Below are 15645 nucleotides of genomic sequence, written 5' to 3'. Positions count from 1 at the left end.
CTTCCTTGGTGGCCTCCCATCCCAAGTACAAACCAGGGCTTATCCTACTTAGCTTCTAAGATCTGACAAAGGTCAGGTTTTGCTTGGAGCCACCCAGATATGGACACATGAAGAAGAAGAAGAAAGAAGAAGAAGAAAGAGTTGGATTTATATATATCCCCCCTTTTTTTTCCTGTAAGGAGGAGACTCAAAGGAGCTTATAAACTTCTTTCCCTTCCCGCCTCACAACAAACACCCTGTGAGAGCTCCATAGAGCTGTGGATTAGGCTTAAAGGTCACCCAGCTGGCATGCGTGTGTGGGAGTGCACAGACTAGGAGGACCACTGGTCTGAAGAGCTGAGACATGGATGCCTCCGTGTACCTAAAAAATCCATTCAATTAGGACTGTTGGCCTAGATAGCTAAAATGAAACCTCCATGTTCAGAGGCAATGTTACCTGTTGAAAAAAACATTGAACCCTAGAGACCCGAGGGATCTGGTGTGTGCCTCCCATGACAGTTGTTGGATGGAGCCTCTGCAAGAAGTGGGAGTGGACTCTTATCACTGGTAGAAATGTGTATTTGTTTCCCATTCCAACACATAAATGGTACAGGTTCTGATTAGGTAAACCGGGGTTTTGATTCCCTCTACTCCTTCACATGAGCAGAGTGGACTCCAATCTGGTGAATCCAATTTCTTTCCCTGCTCTTCCCACATGAAGCCTGCCAGGTGACTCTTGGGCCAGTCTCAGTTCTCTATGAATTATCTCTTAGCCCCACTTACGGTTCACAAAGGTGTCTCTTGTGAGAGGAGAGGAAGGAAGGAGCTTTGTAAGCCACTTTGAGATTCTTTATATGAGAGAGAAGACAGGATATAAATCCCAAGAAAGTCCTCTTCTATGTGAAGAAAAAAAATGTCTGGCTGCCTTTACTCTGATTCTCAACATCTTTCCAGAGCATGGTATTGCCCTCTCAGCATCCAAATATAAGATCAGCACAAGTTTTTTCATTTGCAGCACCTCATCATTCTTTGTTCTTGGATTTATGCTGTGGGATGAACTGCTGTCTCCTAATGAATAACAAAATCAGTTCTCCCTGGCTATCTTTCAGCTATCTTTCCAAGGACAGTAACTGGGTGCTGGAGCAGAGAAAGAAAATTCATAATCATAACTTTTCAGGGCATCTCTCCTAAGCAGATTCTGTGAACCGTTGCAGTTTCAGGCCTATTTATGCCCCTAACTGCGGATAAAATCCAAGCCATGAAAAGCATATATATTCTAAATGATAGACATTAAAATCCTTTGACAGGATCATCAAAGGCCCGCTTTCTGCATGGGCCATAGAGCAGAGGCCCTGGGGGCGGTAAGCGTACTTGCCGTCCCAGGGGAGCTGTCCACTCGAAGGCGAGTTGGCTCGTGCAGCTGCTGTGCAGCTCGCTTTTATACCTCCCGGAAGCGCTGAAAACGCCTCGTTTTCGACCTCGTTCCCCCAGCCGGTTTCACGGAAAACGGAAACTGGCTGACTTCCAGCCGCTAAGTGCCGTAAGATAAAGCGACAGCCGGCACTCGGAAGCGGGTGCCATCCACTCCCCTGTGACGATTGTCGATTCCTACCATCTCTGCGGACCCATCTACAGCATTAAGCCATGAACCTGGGGATTACACCCACTGCCTCTCGCGGCCGCAGGCTTGGTCGTGCAGGTCGCAGAAGTCGTGGTCCCCAGAACTTACCGGTGACGCCAGCTGGGCTGACCACAGAGATGAGTAGGTAAAGCCGAGGCGGTGGCTCCCATAGCGCCCGTCTTTCCGGTAGTTTCTGCAGGACCGATTACGTCGCGAGGATCGGGTCCCAGGGGGGGAGTTAGATTCACGCCCCGTCCTGTCACGCGCCGGCAACCCCAATCTCTATCGATGGCCGCGCGGAAAGCGGCCAAAGTGGGAAACCTATAAGTGGCAAAGACGACAGCTTAGAGTTCGAGGCCTGGTCTCATACATGAAAGAGAAATCAAGGTAGTGGAAGAAACTATGCTGCTTAGCTTTAGCGTTCATTTGAGTCCAGTAGCATCTTAAAGACCAACAGAGATTTCTTGGGTATCGCTTTGGAGATCAGATAGACTCTACAAGCCGCACCACTCTTCAAGAGCTTCCATTTTGGGATATTTGCTATGTTTTTAAAAAAATGGAAAACAAAGCACAGCAAATGTCAAAGAATAGGCCAAGGGTTCTGTTGTTCTCCTTGGTCTGTTCTAATTTTTTTCTGCTATGCGTGGATTTTTTTCACGTAAAAGGACTTCCGAAGCTGGAATTCCCCACATGCAACCAGAAAATAATGTGGCATACCGTACTCTTTCATGAACTATAAGAAAGTGCAGGAGTCAGATTTGAGTTAACATTGTACTTGTTTCTTTTCTCTCCCTCATCACAGGAGAAGCTGACTGATGATCGGCCTGAAAAGCAGAGATGATGGAAGCTTAAAAGCTGAGGAAAGAAAGCGGCGTGACAGCGAGAAGAATTAATAATAGATGAGAAAGAGGAAGGATCCGGAAATGACACTGAAGTTTTTGGGTGTGAGTTCCCCATCCCCATTTATATCCTGCGTACTCATTCTTTCAGAGGATCTTGAGGATGGCATAATGTACACTGTGCACATGAGAGACTCCCTTTCACCACAACTACAACCTTTGAGGTAGGGCATGCTGGTTCTGCCTCCAAATTCACCCAGTGAACGTGCCCAGCTGTAGTAATAATGCACTGCTGACCCAGCAGCACCGTGTAATGGTCAGAAACGTTGGCACACCAACGGGACCCTACGGCCTTCTGGAGTGATTCGCACTGCACCCCCACTCCTCATCCCCTCTATGAGTCACGCGGGTCATGCGAATCTGTCTGGCTCCAGTCACTACCGAGGCGAGGGACAATGGTCTTGCCCCCCAGGTGAGGATTAGGCTCCAGGCAGCTGCAGCTTTCCCTCTCAAGACGCCGCGTAGCCAGGTGAGATCATGCATCACATGATGAGTCTCCCGGCCTCTCCGCCCTCCCACGCTCTCCCGGAACTCCCCGCCTTCCTCCCTCCCTCCCCTCCACCAGCGCCGATAGAATAATAACAATAAAAGCGGTGCCAGGAACTATACCGCGGGAGACTCTCAGCTAGGAACCACGGAGCTCCCGCTACCCCCCGCTGCACTGGCGACTCTCCACCAGATGTTATCTCAGCTGGTCCTGCGTCCTACGTTCTTACGCTGACCCATTGGAGTGGAGCTACTAAGCTTTCGGTGCCGAAACCGGGAATCCCTCGAACCTCCACCCTGCTCACATGTCGCCTGGGAAAGTGGCAGCGATACCCGAGAGTCCGCTGGATCCCGGTAGCGATCCAGGGACCAATTGCGTTTGATCGCCAGCTACTGTCCTCTGGATCCAGGCGCGCATCCAGAATCGCGAGTCCTAGGACACTCTCCAACCGAATCGGCCGGAACACTGCAGTGAGTATGGGAGCTTTGCAAAAGCAGGGCTTATGTGACAAGCACGTTGGACGAACTTGAAAGCGTTAGCGAAATCGCGGCAGAGGTCCCCGTAAAGAGAGAAGGCTGAGCTGCGCATAAAATTGGTTGAGGAGATTGAAGCTCAATGTCCGCATGGTACCCAGAGGGGGGACATTGAATCTTTTAAGGACTTCTGGGAAAACATCGGGCGACTCTTCGCTGCAGAGCCTCGTAGCGCTACCGCATGTCACTCGCTACTGGCGTGGAGACAATGTTATGTATGCCATCAGCCTGCAGACCTATGGCTCCCTTGCTGTAGGCCATCACCCTCCTTCGATCTTTTCACCTTCAATTTCAAACCCGGAATTTTCTCTATACGCTAAATTGGACGCTTCTGTCCTCCTTCTGCCCCTTTGCTCCTCCGGCCCATTCTCAAATTCTCCTTGCGGCTCAGCCGCCCTTGCTGCTCCGCCTTCATTTTCCGAAGTTTCACCTTTGCGAGACCTCACAGCAGCGTAATGGCTGGAGTTTCAAAACTCTTCGTGAGAGCCGGTATTAGCCACGATCTGCAAAAGAAAGAAACTCCTAACGGAAGGCGATTTACGCCGAGTATTCCCCGTGATTGTGCCCCCGGCCCACTCCACTTCACAGATACCGAGGATGGCATAGTTGTCGAGTTAGTCGAATCGCCCCTTGAGCCATAATATCTCTCACGAAATTCGCTCCGCTTTTCAAAGCCATCGCGGAGACGTGAGGGAATCCACTAGCTCCCTACGCAGAGAGGCATGCTAGAAGGCAATCGCGAGGAATCACCTAATGGTTCCGGACTGACTGGAGAGAAACCACCTTCGTGATGCTCCTTGAGTCCCCTGCACGAATTTGTGATCTGGAAGGCGAAGTTCCGGGCTTCTAGCAATGCCATCAATAGGGGCAGCCTCCCGTACGGCAACCTACACTGTATCAGCTTAACAGCGCACGGTTTGATAAGCTACTTGCGCCAACCCCCAACGATCAGATTGTCCTGCTCTGAGGGCCAATTCCCTTCACGGTAAAAGCCTCTGGAGTTAAGCTTCTATAAGGCATTTATCAAAGTCCCCAATGCCGGCCAGCCAACCCAGAGTTTCTCCACCATCCGGCCAAAAGCCCTAAGAGCCCTATGCCGAAGTTTGTGAACAGGCTCCAGGAGCGCTCAAGAGGCACGGTAGATAGCGAAGAAGGCCCAAAAGCGAGCTCCTCATGCGCCCCTTAAAGGCTAGCGCGCCTCCGCAGGAGTGCGCACGAGCAATCACGCGGGCCTGGGCAAAGATCCTGAACTGGCCGACATAGCTTTAAGGCTTGCCCAGGACATCGGATCTTCCGCCCGCATTCGCTTAGCCTCCTCATGCAGCACTCATTTCCACCCGGCGGGAGGCAGCCTCAGGATGACTGCTTTAACTGCAGACCAGGACACTTCGAGAAGTTTACACCAAAGAGCCTTTTATTTCTGCTTCTATGGAATTCCTTACACATGTCCACAAGATACAGCCCTTCCATGTTTTTTCAGAAGGCCTTTTTAATACATACTGTTAAAAAAGAATAGGAGCTTAGATACTATCTCTGTAACGCTTCATGAGTGGCTGATTTGTTCTTGGTTGAGGTTAATGTCTTTGGGGGTTTCTTCCAGGCAGAGGACCATTTTTCCGGGCCTGTCCATCCACCGGCGCCTGCTTCCCAGACTGCCTGTGATCTGCCTCTGTCACCTCAGGATAACAAAGTAAGTATACAGGTCAGCAAGGACTGATTGAAATCAAAGTGATTTGATTTGGGAGAATCGGTGACTCGGTGGCAGAGCTTCTACTTTGAATGTGGAAGGTCCCATCATCCCCAGGGCCTGGTAGTAGGTGGTGTTCGTGATCTTGAGTCCTCAGCCAGACAAAGGAGACAGGACTGACTTCGATACACTCATTATCAGACAGGATGGTTGTGGGAATAAAATGGAAAGGAGAACTACATCTGTCACCTTGAGCTTTTTTTTGAGGAAAGGCAGGACAAAAATTAGATCGCTGTAGCAACAGTCGAAAACAAAGCCCATATCTAATGCGCTGACCTGCCTGAGGAGTTTAGGAAGGCATCTTTTTGCAGATATTTGATTTATTTATTTTCTTTATTTATACCACACTTTTCTTCCCAGTGGGGACCCAAAGTGACTTTACACAGTTCTCCTTTTCTCATCCCAGCAACCCTGTGAGGTGATAACTGGCTTATGGCAACCCCCTCATAAGATGAGCTGAGGTGTTTTGCTATTGATTGCCTCTATATACAACCCTGGACTTCCTTGGTGGCCTCCCATCCAAGTACAAACCAGGGCTTATCCTACTTAGCTTCTAAGATCTGACAAGGTCAGGTTTGCTTGGGCCACCCAGATATGGACACATGAAGAAGAAGAAGAAGAAGAAGAAGAGTTGGATTTATATCCCCCCTTTTTTTCCTGTAAGGAGACTCAAAGGAGCTTACAAACTTCTTTCCCTTCCCGCCTCACAACAAACACCCTGTGAGAGCTCCATAGAGCTGTGATTAGCCCAAGGTCACCCAGCTGGCGTGTGTGGGAGTGCACAGACTAGGAGGACCACTGGTCTGAGCTGACATGGATGCTCTCGTGTACCTAAAAATCCATTCAATTAGGACTGTTGGCCCTGATAGCTAAATGAAACCTCCATGTTCAGAGGCAATGTACCTGTTGAAAACGTGAACCTAGAGACCGAGGGATCTGGTGTGTGCCTCCCATGACAGTTGTGGATGGAGCTCTCAAGAAGTGGGTGGACTCTTATCTGGTGAAATGTATTTGTTTCCCCATTCCAACACATAAATGGTGGGTTCTGATTGGGTAAACCCGGTTTGATTCCCCACTCCTTCACATGAGCAGTGGACTCCAATCTGGTGAATCGAATTTCTTTCCCTGCTCTTCCACATGAAGCCTGCTGGGTGACCTTGGGCCAGTCTCAGTTCTCTATGAATTATCTCAGCCCCACTTACCTCACAAGGTGTCTCTTGTGGGGAGAGGAAGGGAAGGAGTTTGTAAGCCACTTTGAGATTCTTTATATGAGAGAAAGACAGGATATAAATCCAAAGTCCTCTTCTATGTGAAAAAAAAATGTCTGCTGCCTTACCTGATTCTCAACATCTTTCAGAGCATGGTATTGCTCTCAGCATCCAAATATAAGATCAGCACAAGTTTTCATTTGCAGCACCATCATTCTTTGTTCTTGGATTTATGCTGGCGGATGAACTGCTGTTCCTAATGAATAACAAAATCAGTTCTCCCTGGCTATCTTTCAGCTATCTTTCAAGGACAGTAACTGGGTGCTGGAGCAGAGAAAGAAAATTCATAATCATAACTTTTCAGGGCATCTCCCAAGCAGATTCTGTGAACCGTTGCAGTTTCAGGCCTATTTATGCTAACTGGATAAAATCAAGCCATGAAAAGCATATATATTCTAAATGATAGACATTAAAATCCTTTGACAGGATCAAAGGCCCTTTCTGCATGGGCCATAAACAGTGCCCTGGGGACGGTAAAAACGCCGTCCCCAGGGAGCTGTTCACCCGGGGGGGCGGGGGCGCAGCTGCTGTGCAGCTGCGCCGCCCTTATGCCTCCCGAGCGGCGCGAAGCCGCCGTTTTCCGACCTCGTTTCCCCAGCGAGGTTTACGGAAAACGGCGGCTTCCAGCCGCTGCCGTGCAAACGGCAGCAGCTCGAAGGCACCATCCCTCCCCCCTGTGACCGGTCGACCTACCATCTCTGCGGCCATCTGGCGCGTCGCCAAGGCCTGGGGACACACCCCACTGCCCTGCGACGCCAGAGCGGTCGTGCAGGGCAGGGGGGTCGTGTCCCCAGGCCTCGGTGACGCGCTGGACGGCCACAGAGATGGTAGGTAAACCGGGCGACGGCGCTCCGCAACGCCGTCTTTCCGGTAGTTTCTGGGACCATTCGTGCGAACGGTCCCAGGGGAGTTGGGTCGGCGTCCTGTACGCCGACCCAACCCCCATCGTGGCCGTGCGGAAACGGCCAAAGTGAAACCCATAAGTGGCAAAGACAGCTTAGGTTGAGGCCTGGTTCATACATGAAAGAGAACAAGGTAGTGGAAGAAACTATGCTGCTTTAGCTTGGTTTGAGTCCAGTAGCATCTTAAAGACCAACAGGATTTCTTGGGTATACGTTTTGGAGATCAGATAGACTCTACAACCACACCACTTCAGAGCTTCATTTTGGGATATTTGCTATGTTTTTAAAAAAATGGAAAACAAGCACAGCAAATGTCAAGATAGGCCAAGGGTTCTGTTGTTCTCCTGTCTGTTCTAATTTTCTGCTTGCGTGGATTTTTTTTCACGTAAAAGGACTTCCGAAGCTGGAATTCCCCCCACATGCAACCAGAAAATAATGTGGCCGCCTCGTACTCTTTCATGAACTATAAGAAAGTGCAGAGTCAGATTTAGTTAACATTGTACTTGTTTCTTTCTCTCCCCTCATCACAGGAGAAGCTGACTGATCGGCCTGAAAGCAGAGATGATGAGCTTAAAGCTGAGGAAGAAAGCGGCAGCGAAGAATTAATAATAGATGAGAAAGAGGAAGGACCCGGAAATGACACTGAAGTTTTGGTGAGTTCCCCCATCCCCATTTATATCCTACCATTCTTTCAGAGGATCTTAGGATGGCATAATGTACACTGTGCACATGAGACTCCCTTTCACCACAACCCTTTGAGGTAGGGCATGCTGTCTGCCTCAAATTCACCCAGTGAACTGCTTAGCTGTAGTAATGCACTGCTGACCCAGCAGCACCGTGGTAGAACGTTGGCACACCAACGGACCTACGGCCTTCTGGTCGCACTGCACCCCCACTCCTCATCCCCCTATGAGTCACGGGTCATGAACTGTCTGGCTCAGTCACCGGGCGCAGGGACAATGGTCTTGCCCCCAGGTGAGGATTAGGCTCAGACGCTTACGCTCCTCTCCGCACGTAGCCAGGTGAGATCATGCATCACATGATGATCTCCCGACCTCCCGCCTCCCGCTCTCCCGGAACTCCCCCCGTTCCTCCCTCCTACACGCCCCCGATAGAATAACAATAAAAGGTGCCAGGAACCAGCACGCGGGAGACTCGCTAGGAACACGGAGCTCCGCGCTCCCGCTGCTGGCGATCTCCACCAGATGTTATCTCCGCGTCTCGTCTCGTTCTTACGCTGACCACGTGGGTCGACTACACTTAGCTGAGTGGAGATTTGAATTTATCTCTCCTCAATCCTAATCTGGCACTCTTAACCACTGCAGCAATATATCTTTCTCCCTTGTTTTTAATGATAAAAATTTTATCCAATAAAAAGTTGGATTCTCCATTGCACCCTATTCTTTAATTTCTGTGATCACTTCTCTTTTTTTGTCGTTCTGTTTCTTTTCCAGCAGACTGTCTCCTTAGGACCAAGCTCGTATTAACTCAAATATAGCTCTTTTAATACGAGTTTTAAAAAGTAGGTTAAAAAGATTTTAAGCAAAAGGTTTAATGCTGCCCCTGTTGGCTGACTTCCCCTCAGAACAGGTGAGCAAAGATGCCAACTGTCTATACTGGAACAAAGAAAGCTGAGGGGAGATGTAACCACACCAGCATGATGTAGTGATTAAGAGCATCAGAATCTAATCTGGAAAACTGGGTTTGATTCCCCATTCCTTGGCATGAGCAGCTGACCCTGATCTGAAGAACCGCATTTGAGTCCCCACTCCTCCACAAGAATCCTGCTGTGTAAACTTGGGCCAATTGAAGTTCTCTCAGAACTCTCTCAGCCCCACCTGCCTCACAATGTGCCTGATGTGGAGAAGAAGAGGCAATTGTAGGCTGCTTTGAGACTCATTAAAAGTAAAGAAAAGCTGATGACAGACTGGCAGAGTGTTGAGTTTGCTCAGCAAGGCGCCTCTCAGTTGTGTGTGCTTTCAGTTTGAATGTATGCAGAGTTTTTTTATATATATATATACATCTCTGGGACTGGTAGCTTCTCCCTGTGGCTGTGCAGAGTTGTGCAGAGCCCTTCCCCTTCCGTGAGAAACTGGAACAAAATGGTGTCTTTCTCCAAAGCACAAAACCAGTCTGGGCTTTCTTGCTCTCCTGCACGGCAGTAGGTACTTCAGAATAGCCATGGGGCATTGCCTTTGTGTCTGTTTGGAGGGCTCACTTGGAAGCACCCGCCTACAATGTTGGAAGATGTTTGGGTTAGCATCTCCCAGCATTTTGTGGAGCCTCCCAATATTCTGAGATTGGCTTTGTAGCAGCTGTTTTATGATTGCTACGTTCCCCCCTGCCATTTTGTGATGGCATCCATGGCCCTTTGTCAGAATTCCAAAACAATGCCTGCAGCCTTGACCATGTTGGAGATTCTTGTTTTAGGATTTAAAAAAACACAATTAAAATACACATTTGGAAGAACTTTGTCATTAATGTTAATGATGTCTTCATTCAAAGGTGTCTGTGGATTCAGAAGTGATAGATTTGGGATCAGGGAGTGTAGAAAGGGAGGCTGCACAGGAAGAGAGTAGCAGTGAGGAGATAGTGGTAAGGAAATAGTGGAGCAGCAGTGGCGTAGGAGGTTAAGAGCTTGTGTATCTAATCTGGCGGAACCGGGTTTGATTCCCAGCTCTGCCGCCTGAGCTGTGGAGGCTTATCTGGGGAATTCAGATTAGCCTGTACACTCCCACACACACCAGCTGGGTGACCTTGGGCTAGTCACAGCTTCTCGGAGCTTTCTCAGCCCCACCCACCTCACAGGGTGTTTGTTGTGAGGGGGGAAGGGTAAGGAGATTGTCAGCCCCTTTGAGTCTCCTGCAGGAGAGAAAGGGGGCATATAAATCCAAACTCTTCTTCTTCTTCTTCTTCTTCTTCTTCTTCTTCTTCTTCTTCTTCTTCTTCTTCTTCTTCTTCTTCTTCTTCTTCTTCTTCTTCTTCTTCTTCTTCTTCTTCTTCTTCTTCTTCTTCTTCTTCTTCTTCTTCTTCTTCTTCTTCTTCTTCTTCTTCTTCTTCTTCTTCTTCTTCTTCTTCTTCTTCTTCTTCTTCTTCTAAGTTTTTCCTCTTTTCTGGAAATCTAGGTGTTTCAGTAAGGAAGCCATGTTGCGTATTACCACCAGGGCACCCCTACAGAAAAACAGTCATGTGACAAACGTCATTATTTAATCTGGTTTTCTGCTTTGGTGCAGGCGCATTTCTTTTTGATCCAGAATATAGGTTTAGGGCTGCTGTTCTGCCTATCACATAATATAAGAATTGGCTTTACACTCAGTCAGATTACTGGTCCGTCTAGTTCAGTGGCATCTCCTTTTGACTCACAAACTCATCAGTAACCTTCAGACTGCCTCTCCAGGCCTTTTCCCTTTGGGGTGCGCTGAACTCATGAGGTAAATATTGTTCCTGTGTGTGTGTGTGTGTGTGTGTATTTTTTAATCTTGGAACTAGCTGAAAATTTAGTAGCCACTGCCCTTTTTTGCCTCCATCCTTCCATCTTTTCCCTTCCTTTGCATGTATTTTAACCTGCTGCCATTATTCCCCCCACCCCATCGGACCATGTATTTTGTGAAAAAATGCTTAATTTTTCCTTATTTATGGGTGATTAATTTTCCTCTCTCTCCTTTCCCTTCCCTTCTTCCTCCAAAGGAGGCTGGAAGCATCAGGAGCAGGTAAGATTTCTCTGGTCTCTCAGTAAGGACTTTTGCTCAGGAAAATCTCTCTTTGTTTTTGCCTGCATCATGATTCCCATGCTGTTCTAGAATGATGAGGATCCTTTTCCCTTCAGCCCGCCAGGAATAAGAGGGATCCAGTTCTCTTGCCAGGGACGGTCCATTTCCCACCTTTGTTTAGTGAAAATGTTTAATTTTCTGATGTGGCATAGTGGTTAGACCTGGAAAGGCCTGGGTTCAAATCCCCTCTTTGTACTATATTCTTATACTGTTTACAGATCTGCAAGAAGACCTAATCTGGATCAGAACCAGGCCCTAAAGAGTGTCTGCCTTATGCCTTTCCCTTGACACCAGTTTCCCAATTTGAAAAGGCCCCAGGCAGCTGCTATTCATCTCATTGGAGAAGCTTTTGTCTATGGCACATTTCAGGTTAAGAAAATAAAACTCAAGGGATGGAGTCAGGTTAGCTTTCCCTGTGCAGTATGGTCATTCTTTGACAAAATGGGGAGGGTGGGTCACATTGGAGGGATAGGCCCGATTTGTGTTTAGGGGAGAGATGAATTGCAATCCCCCAGCCCCAAGCCACACTGAGACTTTTAAAGAAAGAAGATAATATTGGTGGATGTTTTAAAAAGGATAGCCCCTGGAGATTACTTGGTTGACTTGAACTTTGGGGAGGAGCTGTTGCTCAGTTGCTGAGGATCTGTTTGGCCTGCAGAGAACCCACGGTTCGATCCTCAGCATGTCCAACTAAAAAGGATCAGGTATCTGGTGATGTCAGATCCTCTTCCTGAGACCTTAGAAAGTTGCTGTCAGTTGGAGAAGAAAATTTTGAGCTTTTATAGACCAAGGATCTCATTTGCTATAAGGCACCTTCATGTTTTAGGTGGTCCACCTTTCACAATGAGGTGGATTACTTAGTGTAAGTCAGTGCAGTGAATAGGATGACTGGGATTGCAAAAATCTTAGCCAAAGCAAAAAAAAAAGCAGTAAACCTGTTATGTTAAAACAATGCAGAAAATGGTATTACATAAGCATAAATCACAAAGCAGGGAGGGCAAGATGTTGTGTACATACAGCAGACAGATAATATGTCCAGTGCACAGTGGTACTCTTTACAGTCCTGTTCCTTCTACGAAAGCACGTTGTTGAACTATTCTGTTATAATTTAACCCTCTTACCTTTGGCAAAATGCCCTCCTGAATAATTTCGTTTTGCTCGTTCGTGGAATGGTAGAAGTACAGGAGCCTTCCTGATTTCCTTGGACAGGCCTTTCTGCAAGGCAGGGGCCACAGGAGAGGAAGTACGTGGATGGGCAGTGGTGGATCTTGCCCATTGACTTTCCGGTCGGTTCCACACAAAATTCCACTCCCACCCTACCCTCTGTTATTACAAAGAACAATAAAAGCTTTGGGAGATTTGTCCTGGTATCTGCCCACTTGTTGTTTGTGTGAACTAAGAGGTTGGGCTGTGAGCAGCCATTCTCAACCAGGGTTCCCTGGTACCCTGGGGTGCCGTGAGCATGTCCCAGGGGTACCATGGCAACACTACCGCCCCCCTCATTTTTGTGGTGTCTCCCACCAGCGCCAGCAAGGACATGGAGCTGGCCCATGGGGCAGGGCCTGCCACAAGGTCAGCAGCCATCACCACCCCCAGTGCTACCCTTCACCCTGGGAGGGGAAGGTGGGGTGTGTGGCAAGCAGGGGCAGTGGGAGGGGAAGGTGGAGGGTGGCGGCAGGGATACCGTGAGATATGAAGAGTGAGGTCAAGGGTACCCTGACCTCGAAAAGGTTGGGAAACGCTGGCTGTGAGGGACAGAAGGGGAGATTGCTAACCATAGTTTCTCCAGCAATGGCAGTCAGGAACAAAAATTCCCTGTGATCCAGACTCCCTTTTCTCTTTACGTAGCCCATCAAGTTCTGTTGGTTCAAGATTTGAACCCGTGCCATTTCACACCCTGAGCTTCACAAGTTTCCCATTTGTGAATCCAAAGACGCTTCTAACCTTTCCTCATTTCAATTTCGATCTTTCACCTTTTTCCCCTCAGGGAGGATGAAAGTCTCCGGGTCCTGGGAATCGAGGAAATCAGGCAGAGATACGGCGACTTGTGTCAGAGCAATGCAGCCTTCCAGGAGATGATGTTGAGCCTCAAAGGTGATTTGTTTCTTGTCAGTGGCACTAAACAGATTTTGGGTGGCCAAAGGATGGTGGGTGGTGGAAAGTGCTGCCCAGTCACAGCTGACTTGTGTCAACTCTGTGAGGTTTTCAAGGCAAGAGGCAAACAGAGGTGGTTTGTCATTGCCTGTTTCTGTGCCGCGACCCGGGACTTCCTTGGTGCCGCAACCCGGGACTTCCCAAGCACTAGACGAAGACGACTCTGCTTAGCTTCCAGGATCTGAAGAGATCAGACTAGCCTGGGCCATCCAGGTCAAGGCAATCTCTTACCCAAGCACTAACCAATGGCCTCCCTGCTTAGCTTCTGAGACCTGACAATGCTGGGCTAGCCTGACAGAACTGGCTCCCCTGTGGTGGTCAGCCAGATGCCTCTGCAGGGAAATACCCGCAGACCCTCAGTCAGTGTCTTGTTGGATGGGAGCAGCTTTCCCTAGGGAAATTTCTGGAAGACCTTTTTTCTGAGAGTCTGCAGGATGTTTGCCAGTACAGCTGTCGAACATAAATGCCAAGTTCCTGACTTTTTGTATATCCTTCCATGACCACCTCAAAATTGGCTGTTGTGAATCGTTCCGGGCAGAGGCATAGTTTGAGGGGGAAAGGGGGGTTGATGCACTGGGCGCGCGCCCCTGTGTATGGGGGGGTGGCGAGGGCATTCCTGGGTTGGGACAGGGGCATTCCGGGATGGGGCAGAGGACACACCGGTGCACCGGGCACTTTTTCCAGAGGTGGGATCCAGCAGGTTCTCACAGGTTCCCGAGAGTAGGTTACTAATTATTTGTGTGTGCCGAGAGGGGGTTACTAATTGGTGATTTTGCCATGTGATTTTTGCCTTAGTTACGCCCCTCCTCTCAGCAGTAGCGCGCAGAACTTGAAGCAGTCTAGCAGGAGGTGCACTGGCATGCGTGGCAGCCTGCGCCTGCATGCATTCGTTTCCCGCTCAAGGACCAGCGCAGTGGCTGCATCCTTGCCATAGCCCCGCCCAGGAATGCCCCGTCCCTGGAATGCCTGACCACGCCCCGTTGTGCCCCGCCCAGCCCCATTGGCGCTACGCCACAGTTTGAATCCCACCACCATGGGAACCTGTTACTAACATTTTTGGATCCCACCACTGGTTTGGTAGTTTATGCTTCTGATGTTTTGCCTGCATCCATGGCTGGCTTCTTCAGACGCAGGTCACAGAAATATGTGTTTCTCTTTGTGATACAGTGTGGAGTGATTGTGAGGTGGGATATATATTTTGTCCACAGAGAGAGGAGGCACATTTGGATGTGTCTGGGTGGATTTCATTTACAGTCACATTTGCAGCCACATTTGCAACTTTACTTGCAATTGCATTAGCATGTATTAGCGCCTGAACATTTTTTGGCAACAGGACTTTAGGCATAGTAGAACTTTGCATGTTTGAGGCAGCAATGTTTTGAGTGTCAGGATGAGAGTCAAAGGAAAGCTTTGGCCTTTGTGCTTACCTTACAGGCTTTCCAAGGGTATGTGGTTGACTGCCATAGGGTGCAGGATGCTGGACTAGATGGACCTTTGGTCTCAATCCAGCAGGGCTGCTGTTATATTTTTTGAGGGCTATATGCACTTTGTATGCTAAAGTAACAGTGACTTTGGTAGAAATAAGGCAAATTGCATCTATTTGCAGAATTAATTCTGCTCTGGACCCCCCCACACACATACCTCTGACGTCCCTTTTATTCCACCCCCCTCACCCCGCCCCCCCATCTTCCAGTTTATCATTGTAAGGGCTAGAATAGATTGTACCACTTCAGACGGCAAGTGAATAATCAGATTTTTTTTAATTATATGCAGGGAGGAATTTCCCTCAAGTAGAACATTAGTCTGGCAAGGTGGTTACAATGTGTTAGTCTTTTTGATGCAGATAATTCTTTTTAGAAGAAGCTTTGGGGAAACATTTTTAAAAGGGAGTGTTTCATCTCCATCTGAAGTAGTACCACTTAATTTTGCTGTATGTGTACATCAGGTCTTAATTTGCCAGAGCTGTATGGTTTAAGAGCTAGCATGGTGTTTTGGTTAAGGTGTCAGACTAGGAACTGGGAAACCCGAGTCCAGACCCCCACTGGCGCCATGGAGGCTTGCTGGGTGACTATGGGTCAGTTACACGCTCTCAGCACTGACCCTGGCTTTGCATCGAGACCTCCAAGGAAAACCATGGGTGTGCTGTGGAGGCGGGCAATGGCGACACGATCTCTGAAGGTCTCTCACCTTTTAGACCAGGGGTAGGGAACCTGCGGCTCTCCAGATGTTCAGGAACTACAATTCCCATCAGCCCCTGCCAGCATGGCCAATTGGCCATGCTGGCA

General features: G+C 48.7%; 1 protein-coding gene across 1 annotated transcript in view; it reads left to right on the top strand.

Moving 5' to 3' along the window:
• Positions 1–15565, top strand: part of LOC125429901 — a 33376-nt gene extending 17811 nt beyond the window's left edge. The window contains exons 5-8 of the mRNA XM_048491482.1: positions 7967–8089; positions 11124–11146; positions 13194–13353; positions 15368–15565. Coding sequence (XP_048347439.1) covers positions 7967–8089; positions 11124–11146; positions 13194–13353; positions 15368–15565 — 504 coding nt within the window. The remainder of the gene's footprint in view (positions 1–7966; positions 8090–11123; positions 11147–13193; positions 13354–15367) is intronic.
• Positions 15566–15645: the final 80 nt, after the last annotated feature.

Source organism: Sphaerodactylus townsendi, linkage group LG03 (assembly GCF_021028975.2).
Source record: "Sphaerodactylus townsendi isolate TG3544 linkage group LG03, MPM_Stown_v2.3, whole genome shotgun sequence".
Lineage (NCBI taxonomy): Eukaryota > Metazoa > Chordata > Lepidosauria > Squamata > Sphaerodactylidae > Sphaerodactylus > Sphaerodactylus townsendi.
The sequence above is the reverse complement of the archived record's forward strand: the minus strand, read 5'-3'. Positions and strand labels throughout refer to the sequence as shown.